The sequence below is a fragment of the Paramormyrops kingsleyae genome, chromosome 9 (assembly GCF_048594095.1).
Source record: "Paramormyrops kingsleyae isolate MSU_618 chromosome 9, PKINGS_0.4, whole genome shotgun sequence".
Classification (NCBI taxonomy): Eukaryota; Metazoa; Chordata; class Actinopteri; order Osteoglossiformes; family Mormyridae; genus Paramormyrops; species Paramormyrops kingsleyae.
Window position 1 is genome coordinate 24,826,245 of NC_132805.1, and position 23,306 is coordinate 24,849,550.

Below are 23,306 nucleotides of genomic sequence, written 5' to 3' on the forward strand. Positions count from 1 at the left end.
GATGTTTCTGTTATCGACAGTCTGTGCTTTTCTTAAATGAAGGCAGAGGAGAAGCCAACAAAGTACTACTTAAAGTTTGTTTGTTAATTCTGGAATAATAAAGGGTTTCGGGAAATACTTGCGGGTCTTACTGGTTCTTTACCTACATCATTCGTTATCCTGTTCGTTACTAAGATCGATCGGTTTTGGTAAGGGTACCCCTGCTTCAATGTTTACCTAATAGGTAATGTAATAATAAAGTGTTTATTTTATTCTCTGCAGGATGGTAGTGTGGAGCCACCTGGTCCTCTTCTGCAAAAGACTCCTATTATCCTAGCAAAACCTCCAGGGGAGAGGGTAAAGTGGGCAATCTCTAACCATGCACTTGCTTTCAGTGATTGTGAAAAGGTTTGGTAATTTAATTTCATTGACCATCAGCAGTAATAGTCTCAGTAATACTCTTAACAGTGAGTCATTGACAGGTGATTTCTATTCTAACACAAGGCACCAGAGTAAATTATGATGCAAAAACTGATTGGTGTACAGAGAATTTTGCATGGATGAGCACACAGCTGCTATTTCAGTGCTTGCTTTTGTTTCAGACTAAGCCGACGCCAACTGCCCCCGGCGGCCCTCCATCTTTAGAGAAGCCTATCATGCTGATTAAGACACGGGATGATGGAGGAAAACCGGGAACATCCCCTGATTTGGTCCCCTCAGCTCCTGGCCTAGGAGCCGTTAAATTGGAGAGAGAGGGACAGAGACCCACCCAGCCTGTATACCAAATCCAGAATCGAGGCATGGGACCAGCTGCTTCCAGTAGTGTAGTAGACCGTGAGTTTCTACGATAACTGATATTTATGGCATTTTTAAGTTGTTGTTTATTAAACATCCCAGACTGTAACATCCTGCACACTGTGCATCCATTTTCTTTTGGAATTACTTTGGTAAAGGCTCTGTAAATGAAGCTATATAAATTACCTGAAGTATGGGGTTCCATAATGTTTAAAAACATGTGCAATATTTCTTGGACAAGCTGCCTAACTTGAATTACTCCTATAAATAATTATAACTTAGTGACTTAGGTTTGTGTTTTGAATAATGAATGTTTCTTTAAATTGTTCTGCATATTAGTCATTTTCTTGACAATGTCCATAATTGCTAAAGTAACAAATGACGGTGTAAGACCTTGAATTGTTATTTCTTTTAAAAAACAGCTGTGATTGGTCAAACCAAGCTTCTGCCGCCAGAGAAAATGAAGCACAGTATTAAGCTTGTGGATGATCAGATGAACTGGTGTGACAGTGCTATGGAGGTAAAGGAACATGCTAACTGAGTCTGCTGCTTATGCTGATAATAGTTTTTAGTGACATGGTCGACTTGGTAAGAAATGTGATGTTTATCTCATATGCTACCCAGATACATATGAAATAGTATAGTGGTGCAGTGATCAGCACCGTTTCCTCACACATCTGAGGCCAGGGTTCGAGTCTCCACCATGGCTCCATGTGTCGCCATGGGGTTTCCTCCGGATACTCTGGTTTCCCCCCACTGTCCAAAAACATGCTGAGGGTGATCAGAGTTACCACATTGCCTATGTCTGTGTGTGAGTGAATGGTGTGTGAGTGTGCCCTTCAATGGGTTGGTGCCCCATCCTGGGTTATACCCTGCCTTGCGCCTGTAGCTTCTGGGATAGGCTCCGGATGCCCTACAACAAGCAGGTATGGAAAATGAATGGATGAAAGTCATACCTTCTGAAGTAATAATGCTGTTTTCACAGTACAGTTTAATGGCCTACTAAATGCTTTTGACTAATTAAGCAGATTAGAAGTTAATTATATTCTGAAACTGTAAAAGATATAGTTTTTACCAAAAAGCTGTTTTAAAATGAGTATATACTGAATTAAGCATCATACCTACCTGCTTAAGTTGTACATAAGCTTTAAGTAGCTGAAAATCTCGTGTGTGCCCTGTGTTATGCATTCGGTTAATGATTCATGTAGGTGGGGTAACTTTTTATGGCGTCTGCTCCACAGTATCTGCGGGACCAGACAGACATGCTGGTGGTGGGTGTTATCGGGCTCCAGGGAACCGGCAAATCCACAGTCATGTCGCTGCTCTCTGCCAACTTACCTGAAGATGATCCAAGGTAATTCTGTCTACAATTGGGTAGTTCCGTGGTCTGTCCTCCTGTTCCGATCTGTACTTCATGCCACCTTAGGAAAAAAGAGTAACAAGGCTCATGTAGCATTGTTATACGTGTCCTGAAGCATGATAGGACACTGGTTAATTAATCAGGATGCCACAGCACTATGGAAGCACACGATTCCACAAGTGTCGTTTTGGAGAGTGTTTTTTCATGATACTGTGTGTTAAGTGTAGATAGTACAATACAAACATAAAGTTGTAATGTTGTTTTTAGGGCATATGTATTCAGGGCACAGAGTCAGGAGATCAAAGAAAGGGGAGGCAACCAGAGCAGTGGGATTGACTTCTACATCACCCAGGAGAGCGTGATCTTCCTGGACACACAGGTTCGAAGCTATCTACAGCAACAGTTGTCTCTTGTCTGTTTCATGGGGACATTGTGTAGCTGAAATATAGTGATCCTTTATAGGCCATTTGCACAAGTATGAGTACAGGTACATTGGAATGCTTCTTTTTATATATATATCATCTTGTTGACCTATGAGAGGCGCACACACACACACACACACACACACACACACTGATACAGTTGTGAGTGATGCCTGGTTTCCGAGTACAAAGTCAGGCCATTTATCCGTCGCCTGGGAGCCTTTCTGGGAGTTTCAAGCTTTGCTCAGGGACCCAATGGAAACTGTTCTGCCAAGGCTCAAACAGGCAACCTTCATATCACAGGAACTGAAGACTAACCCCCTGACCCACACATCACCCCACTCAGTAGGTTAGTGAGCCTGTGTCCAAAGGGATATGGGTTCAAATCCCAAGGCCAATATCAGTGGCCATACCTCCTGCAGTTCAGACTAGGTAATCCTCCTGAAGTTAAGCAGGTTTGGGCCTGGTCTGTATTTAGATGGGAGACCAACTAGGAAAGCTGGGTTTCTCTGAGGTCATAAATGATCCTAGGGTATCTTTTGAAAGAGTAGGGCGGGTACCCTCCTGTCCTGGCTAAAATTGCCCACTGTGGCCCTATCAGATCTGACGACCTAATCATCCCCTCTCTGATCGATGAATTCTCCCCTGCCCCTTCACCACCCTAGCTACTGTGTGGTGAGCATACTGGTGCAGAATGGCTCCCGTCGTATCATCCATGTAGATGATACACAGTGGTGGTTGAAGTGACTCCTCATTGGTTCTGTAAAGTGCTTTGGGTATCTTGAAAAGCGCCATACGAAGGTAACATTCATTCATTCATTAATTAAAATCTCAGATCCTTGAGTAACCCTACCTGCTCTAGGGTTACTGGATGCTGGCTGACTTTACACTCTGACCCATTGTGCTCTGAATACTTTTTTTTGTGCCTTGTGCTTAATAAATCTAATTATAAATACCCAAACCTGTACCAGTATCATAATTTAATTAACTTGGACTGCCTTTTGCCTACAGCCTATTTTGAGTCCTTCTATTTTGGATCATCTCATTAACAACGACCGCAAGCTACCACCTGAGTACAACCTCCCTCACACTTATGTGGAAATGCAGGTCAGTGCTTCACCAGCAGGGGGCAGTAGCAGAGTGAACAGAGCATGGCTGGGTGACTGCACTCCCTGATGATTTTAGGGGGTTTTCTCCAGCACTGTCTGGTGTATGCGGCCTGCATGGGGCAGTAGCAAGTTGAGCAGAGCGTGGCTGGGGTGGCTTTGTACAGGGACAATGGTGGATATCTTGAAGTAAGCAGGGACAGCAGACTGGGTGAGGGAGTCTGTGAACATTACCACCAGCCGATCCAAGCACACTCTGCGACCCTGCCCAGGGATGCTGTCCAGGCCAGTAGCCTGGTGAGGATTTTCTCGTTGTAGCTTGTTGCGCACTTCATCCACGGAGACTGACAGCGTGGAGAGGTCATTGGCGGCATGCAGCTGTCTGGGCGGGCAGAGTTGTTTGCCTCCAAGAGAGCATGAAACGTGTTCAGCACTTTTGGGAGAGATGTGGTGGAGCATCACGCCAGCTTTCCCTCTCTGGGCCGTTTTGATGTTCAGACCTTCCCTCGTATGGGAGGTATTTTCTGTAAAAAATAAAATGAAAATACAATCTCCACTTTGCCATTTAGTTTTCACAATGCACAAGTCTATGCACAAAAATCCTGCCAGAATTAAAAATAAAATGAAATGGCACCATTTGCATTTTAATTTTCCACTCATGCATGAGTCAGATGTGAAAAATAAAATAGCCTTTCATTTTCCAATTTGACTTTTCATTTCCTACTTTGCTTTTTCATTTTCAAGTTCATAACATGCTAATATATGTTGATTGGAGCGGGCAGTGGGTAGAGCTATGGATAACAGCTGTGTTTTCTCAGTGTGTTTATGGATTCTGTTGTCCTTGTGTTCCTTGCGCACGGTTGCCCATGTCACCCCAGCTAATGGTAAAGTCACACGTGGCTTAACTTAGCTACTCATTTGCAGCTTCTGATTGATTTGGCTTCTTATTCGTAGCGTGGTTCACAGCTTAAGTTATTCCCAGGTTCCCTAGAGGGGAGTGTTTGCACATGCTACACAGTTTATATTTAAGACATTTTGAAAATATGAATAGAATTTTTAAGCAGTAGCACACACATTTTTGCAGGCATGCCATTGTAAGGAAACACTGAAATTAAAATTGCCCAGACTGCCATGTTTTCAGCCAGGTAGCCTATAACACCTATCTAGCCCAGGCTAATTTCAGTGTCCTTACAGTGGCATACATGCCTGCTGTGTTCTATGCATTTCATATTTGCCCTACCCAAGATAAATATGCCCTTCACATTCCATTTGGAAATGTAGCTCATTCAAATCAATGTGTACACTTGCTCAAAATGTCACATGACCAGTTTAATGTTATGACAGAAATATCATCTATTATGCCTGGGTAATTCCACTATTTTAATTACAGGGTTAATTTGTAACTTGTGGAATTCTTAGAAGGAATTCACATGATAAATACACGTGCTACAGCTTAAACCGTGTATTCATACGTTATTTTGTATTTCCAAGATGTTTTACGTAAAAACTGCAGCAGGTGCCGCGCAAATCTTCCCTTCTAGTAAAACTGCGAATAAGAAGCTACATAAATCGAAAGCTGCAAATAAGTAGCTAAATTAAGCTGTATGTGACTTTGCCATTAGTTTGGGTGACACGGGTGACCATGTACAAGAAACATAATGACAACGGAATCCACTACTGCACTGAGAAAACACAGCTGTGATCCATGGCTCCACCCCCTGCCCACTCCAATTAACAAATAAACTTGAAAATGAAAAAGGAAAGTAGGAAACGAAAAGTCAAATTGCAAAATTAAGACAAAAAGGTTATTTAATTTTATTTTTGAATTTTTCCACATCTGAGTGGAGATTGTATTTTCATTTTATAATTTTCATTTTCTTTTTATTTTTTTTGCAGAAAATACCTCCCATACCCTTGTGCTTCATTTCTTGCCATTCAGTTGCATTGCAGTTCATCCCTATACATCAGGGGTCTCCTGGAGAGCTACTATCCAGTAGGTTTTCTATCCTACTTGGCTTCTGATGAGCCACACCTGTTCCTGGTATTTACCTGAGAACAGGTATGGCTCATCAGAAGCCAGGTAGGATAGAAAACCTACTGGACGGTAGCTCTCCAGGACCGGAGTTGGAGACCGCTGCTGTACACGCACTTGGCTGCCTGTATTGTCTCAGGGAGGGTGCAGCTGGCACGTAAAAATGACACCCCACCCCATTCCAAAATGTAATGCAATGTGCCCTTTGTTTTAGATTATGAACTGGAAGCATTAAATGAATGTTCCATTTTGCACATTAGGTAATGTTTTAATTTGGTGGGTGTATTTAAATTTATAAGGCTACTGCTAATTTGTTTTGGTTTGATAAAGAAATGTTTACAGTATTTTGCAAGGACAGCTGTGCGAGTGTGTGTGTACATACTTGTTTAACTGGATCTGTTGGTAGCCTTTGTATTTCCTGAATTCAAAAAACAACTGCAAAGTCCAAAATTTGTACCTCTTATAGCAGTTTTTTTTCTATCTTCAGTCTTTGCAGGTAGCTGCCTTCCTCTTCACTGTGTGCCATGTTGTCATTGTGGTTCAGGACTGGTTCACTGATATCAATATCTACAGGTATTTGGCAAAACACCCAATACACTTAGGAGTACTGTATTGTTTTTTAGACACCTCATGAGTCATAAATCTTGTGGCAAAAAAATCCATTCAAATATTTTTATTAGTTAATTGGCTAAAATTCTTAGATTTCAGTTGGGTGTTTGCAATTAGTTACATATTTTTGATGAGTTAGTTTTACCGCTTGAGAGTGTGATGTTAAAGATAACAGTAATGGGAATTGCACCATTCAGGTTATAAATCAGGTTAACATCTAACTTCCTGGTTAAATGCTAAACTGCATTTCATTGTACCTGTACAATGACAATAAAGTTGAATCTAATCTAATCTCTAACACGCTTAAGGCTTCTCTTCAGGGACAAGTTCCTAAATGTGTTTCATAACTTTTGTTCTATAGACAAGTGTACACATTACATTATGCATTTACGCAGGTTCCCTACATCAAGTATTACCTTTTGTCTTGAGCCGTTCAGTGTGACAGAAAAGCGATAAACAGGGAAATCGGGAGCTGGGAGCAAATACTTTCTCATGGCCCTGTGGTTGCTGGCAGTTCATGTGGCAAATAACTTTACATGAGGATACAAATAATACTGCTTAACCTCAGCACGTGTCAGAGACATAAGCACTTGTAAAGCAGTTTCTCCGAGTAGACCTGAGTGCGATGCCCCTCCAGGTTCCTCCAGACCGCTGAGATGCTGAAGCCCTCCACCCCGTCCGCCAGTCATGACAGTGCCGGCTCTGCAGGCTCCGACGAGGGCTCGGAGTACTACCCTCACATTGGTAAGTGGGCCGTTGATATTCTGTATATATGTTTGCACTTTTCATGTATGTATCTGTTTATGTTTTTCATGATTTTTGCAGTGTTCCTGCAGAACAAGGCCAGGAGGGAGGAATTTTGTCCCAAGAACCTAAAGAAGATGCACGCTGTGGTGGACAAGTTGATGGCGCACTCTCACCTGAAGTATAAAGGTGGGGTAAAGCAGTGTGTACCCGGAGCGGTTCCATGCACGTGTGTCTGCACTTATAGTGGTTGGTCTTGATTGTTCAGTGGCAGAACTCGGTAGGTTGTCTTCAGGTAGCCATACTGAAATTTCTCCTTTTGAGTATTGTGGTTGAGGTTTGGAGCTGCTGGGTAATCCTGCACTCTCGTGAAGTTGTTTGGGAAAAGCATGGCGTTGAGTGACCAGTAGGATGTATTTATGAGCTGGCGATCTGTTTGCTCAGGCACACTGTCCATGCTGGACTGTAACATCTTCCCTGGCCTGGGGCGGGACTACCTGGAGACAGAAGTCAACTTGTTCCTGTTGCCAGTGCTGGAAACTGAGGGAGAGGACGCTTTGACCAGAGCAGGTCAGCAAATCTTGCCCATTTCTTGAGATCTGATGGGCTGCTACTGATGACAGCCTAACAGGAAGTACCTGTGCTCGTGTTGCCAGGCTCTGCATCCGTCCCGCTGTTCTCCCTGCTCCCTGGGTACAGGGGACACCCCAGCTTCTCCTCCTTGTCCTCCAAGTTACGCAGCCAGGTCTTGGCCATGTCCCGCTGCCAACTGTCTCACACCATCCTCACTGAGAAGAACTGGTAAGATGCAGCTCCTGCAGGAGCTTTAGTATAGTGGACAAAGCACCAAATAACTTTCAAGAAAACAAATTTTGCAAAATTTAATTTATACTGTGAATCCAATTAAATTACACTGACACTGTAACACTGATACATATTTACATGAAATTAGATGGAACCTATGTAGACTAGGTTTTGGAACTACACTGCTAGGTCAGGGTCGGCCATGAAGTCTCCATGCTTTCACAGAAAACTTTTCTCACTGATGAAGTTCTTCGAAATGCTTCATTTTGAACTTGGTATGCTCTTAGGTGACATTACATCAAATCACATTTAAACTGGGTTTGCCTTTCATTTCATGCTGTCTTTTAGATGCCTTTATTAGAAATACTTAAGTGCTACATATTAGCTTTTGTCTTTATCATTCTGATATAACATCTTGATTTTGTTTTCTCATGTTTTGTTTACTGATATTGTTATTTTGATAATCCCTTACTGATTCTATACTTTGAATAATCACAATGTATTCATAACAGATATCTCTGCACCAATTACCAACAAATTAAACTGCATGAAGAGTAACCAGTTTGTGTTTTGGGCTTGGCCAGGTTCCACTATGCTGCTCGGATCTGGGATGGAGTGAAAAAATCATCAGTGTTCTCTGAATACAGCCGCCTTCTTTCCTAGCTGGGAATTTCCACTGTCACCTGGCATGTTGTCTTGAAAAATTCAAGTTCCCGCCTGTGGTTGGATTCACCGATGGGGGTACTGGTCAAAGCACAGCCAGCATCGGTGCATGACCCGCGTAAGGCGTTGCTCGGTTGGTGCGTCAGGACGCCATGGAAGTTAGGCACCGTGTGTAGGAAATATTTTATATGGCTTTGTGAAAAGTTCTATGAATACAGGACAAAATTCACTTAGAAAGAAAGTTTGTTTGTACATAATTTCGTTGAAGCTTGGTACAATTAGTCTAAAAGTGAGGATTGAATTGTGGTAGTCATGATTGGGAAAACATCTTTTAAAAAAATGCTACAAGTGCTAGTATTCATGGTGTAAGTCAGCTTGCTGAGCAGTGTTTAACTGACCATCCATTTTACTATGTAAATAAAAAGGAAAGGTTGTTTGTTTTTTTTAATGTTTCCTTTGGGTCGGGCAGCAGACAGAACCATGTATCTTAGATGAGATGATGATGATGATCAGGTCGTTTATGTGTCTTGCTTGTGCACAAGGACAACATGGTCTCCATGACCCCCCGCCCCCCCAACACACATTTCCGAGTGGGTACAGGTTGTTTACTGGCTGTAACGTATATGCAACACACATTGCATTTGCACATAGCAAAGAGCTCTCACTAAAGGAGCATGCAGTGTTTAATCAAATTCATACTAAGTGGGTAGCCCCCACCGAAATTCAACATCTTTTATGAAATACCTGGCCATAAAGTCCCTTGCACTATAAAATGAACAAACACTTTGCTATACATGGAATGTGGAACTTAAATTCAGCATGGAAGCATTATGCTAATTGTGGCTAATGCCAGCTAATGCTGGCTATGGTCAGTCATACTGATTATCTGAGTGTGGGAATGACTGGAGCAAGGCAGAAACCGGGGTGGTTCATACTTATCTGTGGTATTTAAGGAGCTTTTTGCAGGAAATTCAGACCTGATGGAAAAAAACTAAGGTAGTTATAATAAAATAAAAAAAAATTGTGCTTTCGCTGCGGTACTGAAACTACACAGAACTATGAACCCGAAACAGAGCTTTGTATCGAACCCTGAATTTTGTGCACCGTTACACCCCTGTGTCCTAACTAACTTGTGTCAGTGGATATTGTGTCACAGCACATGCTGATGGAAGGAATGTATGATCTCTACAGACAAATTCAGGGGAGGGGGGTAGTCAGAATGCTATTCTATACTATATATCTATAACTTTTACAGCCGTAGTAAAAGCTTTGAGGCAGAAGAATAAGATTTTGGAATAATTATAATTATGAGGTTGCCTTCCTACCCCTGTATTCTGATTTAAACCATTAAAAGAGGAAAATCATCCAGATGAATCATATTAACCCATACAGAACCCCACACATGTTATCGGGATCAGATTGTGTATATATATTATTACATTTGCATTTAGACATGTTGATACAATTTTAGTTAAGTAATATTGAGCATATTGTGAAAATTGCTACATGTTTCCTGCCTGAGATCCTCTGTGAAATTTCCCAAGATACCCAGCACAAATTTGCCATGAACTTTGCTACTACATTTTCAGAGGCATCTCAGCCTAAGAATGAATTTGTTATGAATGCTAAAAATGAGTTCACTCTGACTTGAAATAGACAATTAAAATCCATCCGCAATATTTATTTGCTAGAGACAACGGTCACTTCTTAACTCAATACATTGTGTGGTTACCTGGATTGTTATAGGGTTAAAATAAATACCATAAATAAAATCATTTAATACACAACTACAAGAGAAGTCTTTGTGTTCAAATGTCTTTAAAGGCAATGAACTCATTTTATTTTTCATACAATGTTGCTGTGTAAGTACTAATTTTAAGAATGAATTTGCATGTAGCCTCTCCAAAATGACTAAAGTCCCTCCAGAGGTTGGCAGCCCAGATGTGTTGAAACTTGCAGCATATTGTCTGCACAAAAAGTTTCTTCATTGTGATGTTTTTGTTCTCTTAAGCAACACTACATTCAAGGAAATGTCTCATTTTATTACCATCAGTCCTGCACTTTCACACTATTACCCCAAGATCAGTTTACTGCAAAATGCAGTTGTGTTGCTCTAGTTTATGCAATGTTGTTTTTCCATGTCTAGTTACACGATATCCTTATGTTAAAAAAGAGATCAAGTTTGTTTATAGAAATAAAGTTTATTGTATGGAGACCTACAGTACCAGTTAAAAGTTTGGACAGACTACCCATAGAAAGGTTTATTTGTCATAAAAACTATAACATATATGGAATTATGCAAATTAATTTGTTTGGGGCGCAGCTCTGTGGGTTGGGACTCAGAAGGTTGCCAGTTCAATTTCTTCACTCTCCGGTCAAACTCTTCCAAAACCATCTCTACTGTGTATATGTCAGGTGGCCAGGTCATGTGATGCGACACTATCATTCTCATTCATACAAAGGTATGTATGTCCAAACTTTTGATTGGGACTGTGTTGTACTCATTTGGCCTTATAGAAATGATCTATTTTAGGGGATCGTTTGCCTCTAGAAAATGCCTTTTTAATATTCTGTACAACATCATTTGTGACCATATGAACAGCAGTGTCTATATTAATATGAGGAATGGAATGTTCTGGAGAGATGGACCCTCCCTTATGGGCTGTCAGCAACAGCAAGTCTTTTCTTGCTGTTCTTGCTCCTGTCAGCACCAACTCATTCTCACAAACCCCCAAAAGTTGTTCACAAACACTTGTTCACAAAGGTCTTAATTACACACACATACTATATGGACAAAAGTATGTGGACACCAGCTTGTCCAATATCTCATTCTGGAATCAAGGGAATCTTTATAAACTTTGTCCTGTCATTTTGCTGTAATTGCCCCTAGTGTTCTCATTTATAAAACAGTGTGTAGGACTCATACTGAAAGTATACATACGCACAAAAGACAATTCCCTCTTCCACCTTCTTCCCTTCCTGATTGCATTGATGAGTTAAAATCTTGGTTTTCTTCTAATTTCCTCAAACTTAACAGTGAAAAAGCAGAATTTCTTCTGATTGGTACCAAATCAACAATTTCTAAAGCTGACACTTTTTCAATCACAATCGATAACTCTTGTGTCTCCCCCTCCCCTCAGGTTGAGTCTGGGTGTCGTTCTCGATAGCACATTATCCTTTCAATCTCATATTAACAATATCACTCGGTCCACATATTTCCATCTCCGTAATATTAATCGTCTCTGTCCTTCCCTCACCCCCTATACCACCGCTATCCTTGTTCACAGTTTAGTCACTTCACGACTGGACTACTGCAATTCCCTTCCGTTTGGTCTGACCAACAAATCCCTCCATAAGCTTCAATTACTTAAAAATTCTGCTGCTCGTATTATTTCTAAAACCCCTTCTATACACCATATCACCCCTGTCCTGCAGCAGCTGCACTGGCTCCCGGTACATTTATGCATTAATTTCAAAATCCTCCTCTATACGTTAAAGGACATCCACAACCTCGCTCCTCCATACCTGTCTGATCTTATTCACATTGCTACTCCCTCTCGTTCCCTCAGGTCTTCCTCCTCTATTCTTCTCATCGTCCCTTCTGCCCGCCTTTTCACTATGGGGAGCAGGGCATTCTGTTGCTCTGCTCCACGACTCTGGAACTCCTTACCGAAAGATAATATAAATTCCTTTTCTCTTTTTAAATCCAAACTAAAAACACATCTGTTTAAAAGTGCCTATTCTCTGTGAATTCTTTTAGCTTTTTATACTGTTTTAGTTTTTGTAATTAGTTTTTTTTATTCTGATTGTTCTTCGTTGTATAATTCTGTATGGTGTCCTTGTGTGTTCTGAAAGGCGCCTTTAAAATAAAATGTATTATTATTATTATTATTTTTAAAAGCTGAAAATGGCGTATGCAAAAAAGTCAGATTTATAAAACCGTGCGTACACACACTTGGAAAGACAACAAGCAATGTTGTCTTTATAAATCACACTCGACCTGGAATTGTGTGCACGTAGATTAGCCTCATATTCTGCTCTCTACACACCCACATCCAACCACAAATGGTCAATACAAAACGCCTCATGAATATTGATGTATACAATTTAAGCCCGATATACTTATGGTGGCAAATGGTAGGAAGTGCAAGAAAAGAAACTTCTCTGAAACAGAAATCGAGGTGCTTGTGGGTGAGGTAGAGACTAGAAAAAACATTTTGTTTGTCAAAGCGATAGAGTGACAAAAAAGTGGCAACACTTTGGAAATCCTGTTATCGCTGTGAGCGCAGCAAACAGGACAGTACGTGAGATTAAAAAAATCCGTTATGCAGCATTACGCAAGTGTGTGACTGCAGTATTTATATGTTTCCAGCAATCAGACTGATTGCTTCACACTTTGCCCAAATGATCATGATAATCCAGTCATATGGAGGGCTAAGAGTGCCAAAATTAAATAAATAAATACACCAATAATTAATTAATTAAATGTGTCATGAATTGTTTAAAATGAGAAATATAAAGATAAATTATTACCTAAATGTGTCATGAATTATTTAAAATGGGAAATAAAAATATCGTTAATTAAATGTGCCATGAATTATATCTACCATTAGAAATAAAATCATTATTAATTAATTACATGTGTCATTTACAATTATTTCACTATTTATTTAATTTTGGCACTTTCACCACATCATGAATTGATTTTATCTGTCAGTGTGACCCATCAAAGTCAGTAGGCGGGACAAACAATGATCTATCTGGATCTTGTGCAGCCGATTGTTTTGGTCTGAAGCTGTGTCATTTCCAACCAGTTCGAAAAAAAAAAATTACCTAGAGCTCGATCTGAATCTCAGAATTCAAACCGTAAACGCCGACCTAAGATAACTTGTATGCTTGGGGAAATGAGTCACGCCGCAAGTCTCTCAGCAGAAACAAAGGGTAAAGCTTCTGTCTCAGCCTAGCATTAGCTGTGATAGCACCGTGCATGTTTACACTAACTGAATACATATATTTAGACAGTAAAAATACATTTAGACAATGATAGACAGTAACAATAATTATTATTATATAATAAAATACATTTAAAATGAAAGATTTCTTAATTATTTTAATGTTAATAATAAACCATTAATATGTTTAATTATAATAATATTGTTGTGCCAAGCCGGAACGAAGACAAAGGCACAGACGTCAGGTTATTGGGGAATACGGGGTTTAATTACAGTTATGGCAGGCAAAACGCAGATGGACAATACAATGACCTGACTGGGGAAACAAACTGAAACGCGGGCGAAATACAGTGGACTAATGACAACAAGCAGAGACAGCTGATCACACTGGGATTCCACACGGGGTTAACGAGGGGGCGTGGCACACGGAAGGAGCGGAAGATTGGGGCAGGACACATTGTTTGGATACATTTATTTTCTTACTTTTCAAATTACTGTTTTGATAAATGTGCTAAGATGTGCTTAGTACAGTATATGCTCTTCTTGTTTTATCTGGTTCATTTTGTGTTTAAATGCTAAAAAACACATATTTAGGTGTAATTTGTTGGGGCCAGGAACCAATTAAATGGTTTTCCATTATTTCTTATCGGGAAAATTCGATCACAACTCGAACTTTTTAGAATTCGATCTGGATTTCTGAACAGATTACATTCGAGCTCTGAGGTACCACTGTACCATTTCAAAAACTGTGGCGTGAGAGTACTGATGAAACATTACAAATGTAATATGATTTAAGATTTGAGTCTGCTTATGTATTTTACTATTGAAACGTCCTTAGGGAATAATTATGGCTCACCATCACAAATAAAACCACTTTTTTTCTATAATAAAGTAGATATACAGTATATGTGATGTGGGCTATGAGATGAAATTAAATGTACAAGTTAATTATGACTCACAAGCACAATGCATCAGTATATGTGTAATTATGCCACTCGCATTTTTCCTACAATCCAGTTTCAATTCACCATCTCCACCTGTGAACTTTCTCTAAAATGTACGTAGGCATGGGTCAGAGTTCCCGCACAGATACGCACATTCTGTTGTCAAGTTTGGTTCTATAGATCGTAACGTTTGTGTGGGAAGTAGCATATGCCTCTTTCAGGTCCCATTTTGTGCGGACACGACAGACAGTTATATATGAGATCTCTGGTTCCTTTCTCTGAGCTCAGTTCACAGCTGAGTTTGTTTCCAGACATTCTGACCTTCACAATCACTTCACTTACGCTTGACCGGAGCAGCTGTGGCAGGGCAGAAATGTGGCAAACTGACTTGGAAAGATGGCATCCTATGATGGTACCATGTGGAAAGTCATTGTTATGTACAACCACTCTTTCTGCAGCTAATGTCTGTTCCAGGAGATCATGGGTGTCACGTTTGGTCAGGAAGAGACAGGGATCCAGGAATGCGGTGAGAACAGGAGTTTAATGAGTTGTCACAGGACAGACTTAAAGCGGCAAGAGCTGGCTACACTGTATCTTTAGTCCCGGTGCCCGGATCCCCGTCCGAGGAGTTTGACAGGTAAGCTGGGGAGAGGCGTGCAGTACTCGTAGTCGCAGTCCAGAAGCAGAGGTCGTTACCAGGAAGATCCATCCGACGAAGAGGCACAAGACTGGAACACACAGGGAGGGATGAACAGGAGAAGCTGGGCTCGGCGGGACAGGTACGGGATCTGGACTGAGGAAGGAAGGCAAAGAGGTAAGGAACGAACATGGGGCAGGCAGGTAAGGCGGGGGCAGGCAGGTAAACGGAAGACAGGAGAATTGTTCAGTAAGGCTTTGTGACATAAGCGCAATACTTCACGAGTGCTTCTTGGGCTTTTTCTTCTTTTAAAGGGGTTAATTGTTCCCTAATGCATTGCACCTGTCTGGCCCCGCCCCTGTGGGCGTGACAATGTGACTGTGTGCTTAATTATATATCTGTGTCCGCAAGAGATGTGGCGTAATGAGAACATTTCTTTAATTAATAGCGGTGTCCATATACTTTTGGCCATATAGTGAAAATTATATCATAACATTTCAATACAGCATTAAATCAGCCTAACGGAGAATAAATTCAATCAACTGAAAAGGACGCCTAGTAGAAATCTCCTGTATCTGGCACATCATCCTGCTCTTGGTCGCACCCCTTCAGAGCTCTGTTCAGTACCCGTGCAGCATCCTCACTTAGGTCATTAATAGCTGATCTCAGGGTGTAATAAGAAACCAGGAAGGAGATACCACCAGAGGCAATGGTACCCAGGACAGGCACCTGATTCTCCAACATATTTGCAACTATGGAATATTATTTAGCACTTCATAATTATATGGAATATTATTTAGCACTTCATAAATATATGGAATATTATTTAGCATTTCATAACGCATAGAGAATGTAATCATTAGGACTCTATTAAGAAGCTGATGTAAACTGTGTAGAGAGTGACTTTGTAACCTTCAGAGAATGCTGACCAATTACTGCTCTGCACAATGTGATAAAAAAAAAAAAGTATGAATGAGCACCATGTGTTGGGTTAGAAGTTTCTGTATCTGTTAGTCATTTTGTTAGCCTCTAGTGCAGTGGTTCTCAACCTTTTTTTGCAGTGGGCCGCACTATGTCCAAGTTCAAGTCTCACGGGCCGCATATTATTTACTTATGACGTCAGCAACGCTCAATAACCAGATATTATGTATCTAAAATTATTATAATTAGATGTATTATTATCATTAGAGAGTATAATTCTACTTACCATTAATGGGACACCTGATGTTGTCGGGAGCCGACCAATTTGGTGAAATTCGGCTCAAAAGGAGTAACAGCACAATGAAGCTGTGACTGTAAGTTGTAGTCTGTAAGACGCGCACGGAAACGTGACTTGATGCGCGTCATTGCTGAAAATGTGCGTTCGCAAATGTATGTGGATCCAAATATGGAAAGCACTTTTGAACTTAATAATCTGAGGTTTTGTCCAGAGATGTTTCGCCACATTTCTGCAACTGAGGATGACTGCTGCGAGGTTTGGCTGTGTCCTCTTGCCTAAACATCCATCAGTTCATCTTCGAGCGCGCGGCGAGGCAAACCGAAAGTTGCAGCCAAGTTGCAGCTGCATATTTTATTTTCTCAAAATCAGAAAAACGAGAGATGAATTTTTCATGCATTTGACTGACAGTTTTAACGAATCGTTCTCACATCTTTTTTCTCCTGTAATAACAAATTTGTCCATTTTGATCGTTAGTTGATGACTGTTTTAAATCTGTCAGAGCGCGCGCGCTTGTAATTGTGTGCGTTAACTGTGTAATTGCATCAGTTCATAGTTGCGTCAGTTCTGCGCATATATGAATACATGATCACCAAAATGATTTTATGTGACAAAAATATTGTTCAAAGTTTGTTTAATACATTTGTTTAATACATTTTTAAAAATGAATTGTAAAACCATTTATTATTTTATTTATTTTTAATTTATTTTTTTAAATTTTTTTTACATGGTCAGCATCGCGGGCCGCATTTGCATTTGTGACGGGCCGCATGTGGCCCGCGGGCCGCAGGTTGAGAACCACTGCTCTAGGGTATGAATATGTACTTTATTAGTGCTGCAGCTTATCACTATGTAGAAGGACAACCACCTGGCCAGACAATCTGCAACAAGCAGAAGCTGCCAAGGTTTGCTACTGAAGGAAGGGATTCGCCTGAGTTCACCAAAAGTTCACGGCTGGGCATTTAAAAAAAACTGAGTAGAGATGGTCACGTCACCCTTATGTTCAGCCGAGGCACCAAACAGTAAAAGAGATGATTGACAAAACTTATCATATAGGGGTGTGGATTAAGGGAGAAAACAACGATGGTGATTGGTTGAGGGAATGATTATGCTTAAGTGGCGAGGTATTGTTACACAATGAGAAAATGTATAAAAATTAGTGTAAAACAGTAATGGACACACTTTGTGTCCAGCCTTGGTTGTAACTTCATTTTTGCAATAAAGACAGAATTTGGATGTACACCAGCGGTTTCTGACTTCTGATTTGGCAGGGAAGGAAAAACCACAACACAACAACCTGTTGACCTACGGCCGCTTGAGAAAGCATCATTCTCAAGCCCTCCTGAGAGAGCTCTTGGCCGGTTGTGGAGTGCACTTCTCTTTGAAGCTCCTGGTGAAAGGGAAATAAAGTGAAGCTATTTAACACTCCATTGATAGAGATTAAGCAACCAGCATGAGTTGATATATGCTAACAAGGAAAGGAGATTTGGAGCATATTAAAGTACACAGATAGTTTAAGACAAATAGTGCATATGTTTTGATTAAACATGTTGAGCAATGAACCAAAATGAGGAGTCAGGAATTCAAAAACAAGGAATTTTCCAGATTACATCATACCTGGTAAGATTTCCCTGTAAGACTTGCCAAGTGGTGCAGTGAGTTGGTGTCTATCCCAAAGCTTTGCTGGTAGGATCGCAGTGTGTTCATGAGCAAGGGAACAGTACCAGATGCAGCAGACACTGGTGTCATAGCTCCCAGGCAAGCAGTCATAGCTGTCCGCCACACACTTCCATGGAAAGCCTGCTTCTTCTTCTCGAGCACAGTCGAGGTGAGGTTGGGGAGTGCCAAGAGAAGAATGTGGCGCTTGTGGCCCTCCAATTCACTCTCCAGTGTGGTGTACAGCAAAGGGAAGTCAAAAAGATGTGGCTGGAAGCATGAGATCAAGAACACGCGAGGCTGTTGCACCCCACTCCTCCTCAATGCTGCACTGCTGTCATCCCGTATCTGATTCAATATGGCAGATATTTCTCCACCTCTTGCCGGACTGACGCCTCCAGGTCGTTGTCCACTTTATTGCGTACAAAGTAAAACTTTTTCCCTGCTTGCCCTATACACTGAGCCAGTGTCACATGATATTCCAGAAATTGCTCAGAAGCTACAATGATGAAAAAGTCATACTGATACAGACCTACAACTTCTAGGTCGGTCTTAGGCTGGAAAGCCAGTGTCCCGATGCCCGGCAGGTCCCACAGACGCACTGTGGGCATATTGGGGTGCACGTAGGGGATGACCTCCCTGGTAGTCTCTGTGACACCAGTCTTCGCTGCTTCTGGATCTTCATCGCCCACACCACAGAAGGCATTGATGAAGGATGACTTTCCTGAACCAGACTCTCCTGTCACCACAATATCAAGTGTGGTGGATTTCAGCTCTCAAAGTCTGTCCTGAAGCTGTGCCACCACCTCTGTCACCACCCGTGATGTGATGCTACTGCTGATGTCCTGGATCTCTGCCTCACTTATTGTGTGCAGTGTCGCCATAGTAGCTGCTCACTTCCTAGTTTGGGAAGAGTGGAAATAACGTGTCACTTCATTTACCAGACAGGTGTTCCCATTATGTCCTTCCTTCGGGGTAAATTCCTTCGCCACATTAACAACAACAATAAATGAACATGCAAACACGCACATGTGAACTTAACTCTAATTTTATTTTCAGACTCTCCTTCAATGCTTCATAATTCATTTCATTACCTAAGACACTGTTAAAGAGTCAATAGACAGACCAAAAGCTATTGCATTTGTTATCACACACAAGTCACATTGGGGGAATGCATTATTTTCATGGATGTCCATTATCTCAAAAACTAGAACCAATTCAGTCAAAGTAATGGGATTTTTTAATTCAGCACCCTCGAAATACCCTAAATCTATTCAGAAAACCTCGGCACCATATCCCTCTGCTTTGTCTATCGTGTTGTTTTTCACAGTTATGTCTTTGAAATTTCTTAAAAATATATCTTAAAAAGAAAAACAAAACAAAATGAAGCATAATACAATTAAATACTGTATTTTACTTTCATCCGAACAAACGGGGAAATTAGACACAGCACTGCCGATGTGTTTCGGAGCTCAGGAATACCCACTACAGTAAAACTGGTCTAAGTCGCCGGCTTGTAACTCGTCAATGTGCACAAGTCCACGCTCAAGCAAAAGTCCCGATTTTTCCTAATGATGTTTCCTTTAAAATTCCTTGTGTAAATCGCCGCTTGTAAGTCGTCAAATTCCCTTAGTCGTCACCTAAATCCCGAACACCACAAATGAATGGATTTTCCTACCTGTAAGTCGACACCCCAATCGCTGCATTCCCGCCGCCTGCTTGTCACCACGGCAATGTAGAAACGGGGAATCCCCACCTATCGCACTAGTCGCTCCCTGGTCTTAAGTCTCGCGTGTACAGTGCGGTGTAGTAGAGGTATGGTGTTATATTTACTAGTCGGCAAAACGGTGAGATAGACATAAGTCGCCGAAGTGTCGACTTAGGTGTATCTCGTCAATTCTCTAAGTCGTCACTTTTAAGCTGGTCCCGCGAGTGTTTTACTGTATATAGCTTCCTATATATTTTGCAAGAACACGCAGTTAAATTGCATTCCGTAAAATGCGAAGAATGCTGTGAACGGGAACCTCGCGAACATGTGCAGCAGCGCCTCTAGGGTCACAGAATTCGATGATCGACAGGCTCAAACTAAGCACGGCGCGCCCGTCCCGATAAACGACGGGAGTCTGCTGATATTAATGTCTAAAGTAGTAGCTCATTATATGTGATAAATCAGAAAAAAAGATAAAGTGTAATAAAACAGCGTACGTACGAGCAATCGTACTGTACCGTAACCTACAACGAAATGAAACTACTGTGGTAAACTTGACTGTTCAAACAAACTTATTCAATCACATCGACACACATGTAACACGTTTACAAATAACCAAACGTCCATCTTTCAAACAACATTGTTGGCTACTGTGAAGAAGGAGTTGCTGCATATTAATGCTGGTTACTGAGTGTGCATCGGTCAGAATGCATAAGTCCGTTGTTCCACCAGTCTTTATTAACAACAGCCGCTTGCTTTCGTGGGTATACATGCGTGGTTCTGCAACAAATTGAACTCCTGGTAAATATCACACACCCTCCAAATAACAGAGATTATCTAATTCCGTAATTACAAATTAACAGTCCTCTTTTATATTTATACAATATTTAAACGAGTTAGCACAATAGCTCTGCAGCCATCTTAGCATGGGCTAACTATATAACTATAAGCACTGAGAATGTAATGTTACGCCATCCCTCATAAATGAGGTATTTAAACATACTTAAAATACAAAACTTAAACCATAAACATATAATAAAGGATTACAGTAAAGGGAACAAACGTTAACCAAACACAAACTTACGGCTCTTTCGACGCACACGCTATCTGAACTGAGCAAGCCGCACGATACTGCTGCATTCCATTTGCCCTCGGAACTCGGATTCCGAGTCAGATTCCGAGTTTTGAAGTCGGAAGTGATGACATGCGCGCTCCCGTTTCTCGGAGATCCGGAGAAGGGTCCAGCTGCAGACGCCTGTAGAGTGGAGCTCCACCGGAAATACGTCACCTCCACAGGAAATACGTGATTTTAAGGGGCGTAAAGTGGAGATCCACAGGAAACACGTGACCAAACTGTGTGTTACAGCGGAATTTCAGTTGTAAAATTCTCAAAAAGTATGTTTTTGTTCATTTATACGCTAGAGAAATTATTAATAATAATACACATATATATATATATATCTGGTCTGATCTAGTTTGTGGAATATATATATTGGTCATAAGATGAGCAGTTATAAACATGCCATACATACGCAATTGCTATTATGTTACTTTCCATACACATTACTAATATATATATTGGTCTTGCCTTAACTGTTATAAACATATACTATATACGATTGCTGGAACAGCGCAAATGCGTACGTATTTTATGTGCATTTGCGCTGATATGACAAGAAATTATTGTGCATTTTAACCTGTATATGCTAATTCGTACTTCATTTGCGGTATATAGGTTGAAATGCACGGTATTTTCTTGTCATATCAGCGCAAATGCACATAAAATACATTAGCATTTGCACTGTCACAGCAATCGATTGCCGCACGTATCGCTTTTAAAGGTGAATGCGTACTTGCGTACCAGTTATATGCAGCCCTGTATGTGTTGTATAAATGATGATCAACATGTAACAATTATATTCAATCAACTGCTAAATTTATTTAGACAGCAACAACAAACAGAATTAAATAAAAAAAAAATCAATCAACACACTCATGTGGCAGTAATTTAATCTTTCTCATAACAGACAGCATTAACCCGGAGGCCCCGCTGGTCAACACAGGCATGTAAAAATAATTCCATGTCACGTGTTTCCTGTGGAGCTCCACTTTACGCCCCTTAAAATCACGTATTTCCTGTGGAGGTGACGTATTTCCGGTGGAGCTCCACTCTACAGGCGTCTGCAGCTGGACACTCTTGGTGGGTGGGAGATCCGAGAAATATCTCGGATAACGCAGAGGATCCCGAGTTCAGAATCCAAGATGGCTGCGCCCTTTATCAACAGAAGGGAAAGTTGTAGTTTTATTCTGTTTAAGCACTACTTCTCATTTGTGGCTCATTAAATCGGTCGCACACACTATACCGTCCAACTTATATGTGGACGTGTTGCTACGAAGTTTTATACGTGAAGCACCGTGCGTAATGTGTTATCAAGCGATATTACTAACAATGGTTATCAATTAACCGGGCTAGAATTGGATTTCACGATTAGTCGAATTATTTGTCGGATTTAAGGTAGTTCGGGTTAATTGTAAATGAATGAAGATAAAGGCCATTTAAACTGAGGTACCTTAAATCCGACAAGTTGTCCGGCTTGCCATTTCGACCTGGTCTGCAGCGTGAGTAAGTAGTGCCGCAGGAACTGTGTCCAAAAACGATCAGCTAACACCTGCACATTCTCCATGGTCGGTGGCCTCGTACCTCTGAATCATGATATAGCACCTGAGGCATGGATGGGTCTAGCCGCCCCATCAGCAGGAGATTTGGCGTGACCAGGTCTGGGTCAGCGATGTCCGATGACACATAGCCTACTGGCTTAGAATTCAAGATCCCTTCAATCTCTATCAGGGTGGTCTCCAGAATTTCTGAGGTGACGATCTGTGAACCCAAGCTGGCATTAAGGGCTGACTTAATTGACTTTATCTCCCTCTCCCAGGCTCCTCCAAAGTGCGGGGCGCAGGGTAACTTGAATGAGAATCGGATCTGTTGTGCTGCCAACCGTGACTGCAGGGATGGATGTAGGGCTTGAAAGGCTTCCAGGAGCTCCCTGTTTCTCCCCTTAAAGTTAGTCCCCTGGTCAGACAGCAGCTCCATGGGTTTCCCACGGAGTGAGATGAATCTTCGCAGGGCCATGAGGAATGAATCAGTGCTCAGGCTAAGGAGCACTTCAATATGGACTGCTCTTGTGGTTAAGCATTTAAAAAGCGGTCCCCAGCATTTCTCTGTGCGATGCCCCCTTTTAAGCTGCAATGGACTGAAGCAGTCAATTCCTGTGGAATAAAATTCTGGCTGGTACAGTCTGACACGAGCAGGAGGCAGGTCTGACATCTTAGGTACAATGGGTTGTGCCCTCCATTTCTGACACTCGGCACAGCATTGCTGTTCCTTCCTTACTGCCTCTCGGCCTCTCAGGATCCAATACTTCCTCCTCAGCTCAGCAAACAGACGCTCGGCTCCTGGATGTTTCAGTTCTCTATCTGTCTGTTGAATAAGGAGCATAGTAATTGGGTGCTTTGGATCTAATAACACTGGATGGACAGTGTCTGCTTCCAGCTTATCACACCGGCGCAAACGACCACCCACACATATCAGCTGCAGAGAATGGTCCAATTCTGGTGCCAAAGTCAACAGGCGACTGCTCATGGGGAGCGACCTTCCCTCCTTTAGGCACCGGACCTC

The 23,306-nt window shown here is 41.4% G+C and overlaps 1 protein-coding gene and 1 pseudogene across 3 annotated transcripts in view; one reads left to right on the plus strand and one right to left on the minus strand.

Annotated features, from left to right (window-relative positions):
- Window positions 1-10,301, plus strand: part of smg9 (SMG9 nonsense mediated mRNA decay factor) — a 76,944-nt gene extending 66,643 nt beyond the window's left edge. For 2 of the 3 annotated variants that reach the window (XM_023834811.2, XM_023834812.2), the window contains 12 exons: window positions 262-387; window positions 582-813; window positions 1,197-1,294; window positions 2,016-2,128; window positions 2,402-2,513; window positions 3,568-3,663; window positions 6,182-6,267; window positions 6,941-7,047; window positions 7,129-7,236; window positions 7,492-7,617; window positions 7,704-7,848; window positions 8,436-10,301. In XM_023834811.2, coding sequence (XP_023690579.1) covers window positions 262-387; window positions 582-813; window positions 1,197-1,294; window positions 2,016-2,128; window positions 2,402-2,513; window positions 3,568-3,663; window positions 6,182-6,267; window positions 6,941-7,047; window positions 7,129-7,236; window positions 7,492-7,617; window positions 7,704-7,848; window positions 8,436-8,514 — 1,428 coding nt within the window. In that variant the 3' untranslated portion in view covers window positions 8,515-10,301. The remainder of the gene's footprint in view (window positions 1-261; window positions 388-581; window positions 814-1,196; window positions 1,295-2,015; window positions 2,129-2,401; window positions 2,514-3,567; window positions 3,664-6,181; window positions 6,268-6,940; window positions 7,048-7,128; window positions 7,237-7,491; window positions 7,618-7,703; window positions 7,849-8,435) is intronic. The other variant, XM_023834813.2, reaches the window with a different exon arrangement.
- A 4,631-nt stretch (window positions 10,302-14,932) lies between these two features.
- LOC111855623 (interferon-inducible GTPase 5-like) lies at window positions 14,933-20,532 on the minus strand (annotated as a pseudogene).
- Window positions 20,533-23,306: the final 2,774 nt, after the last annotated feature.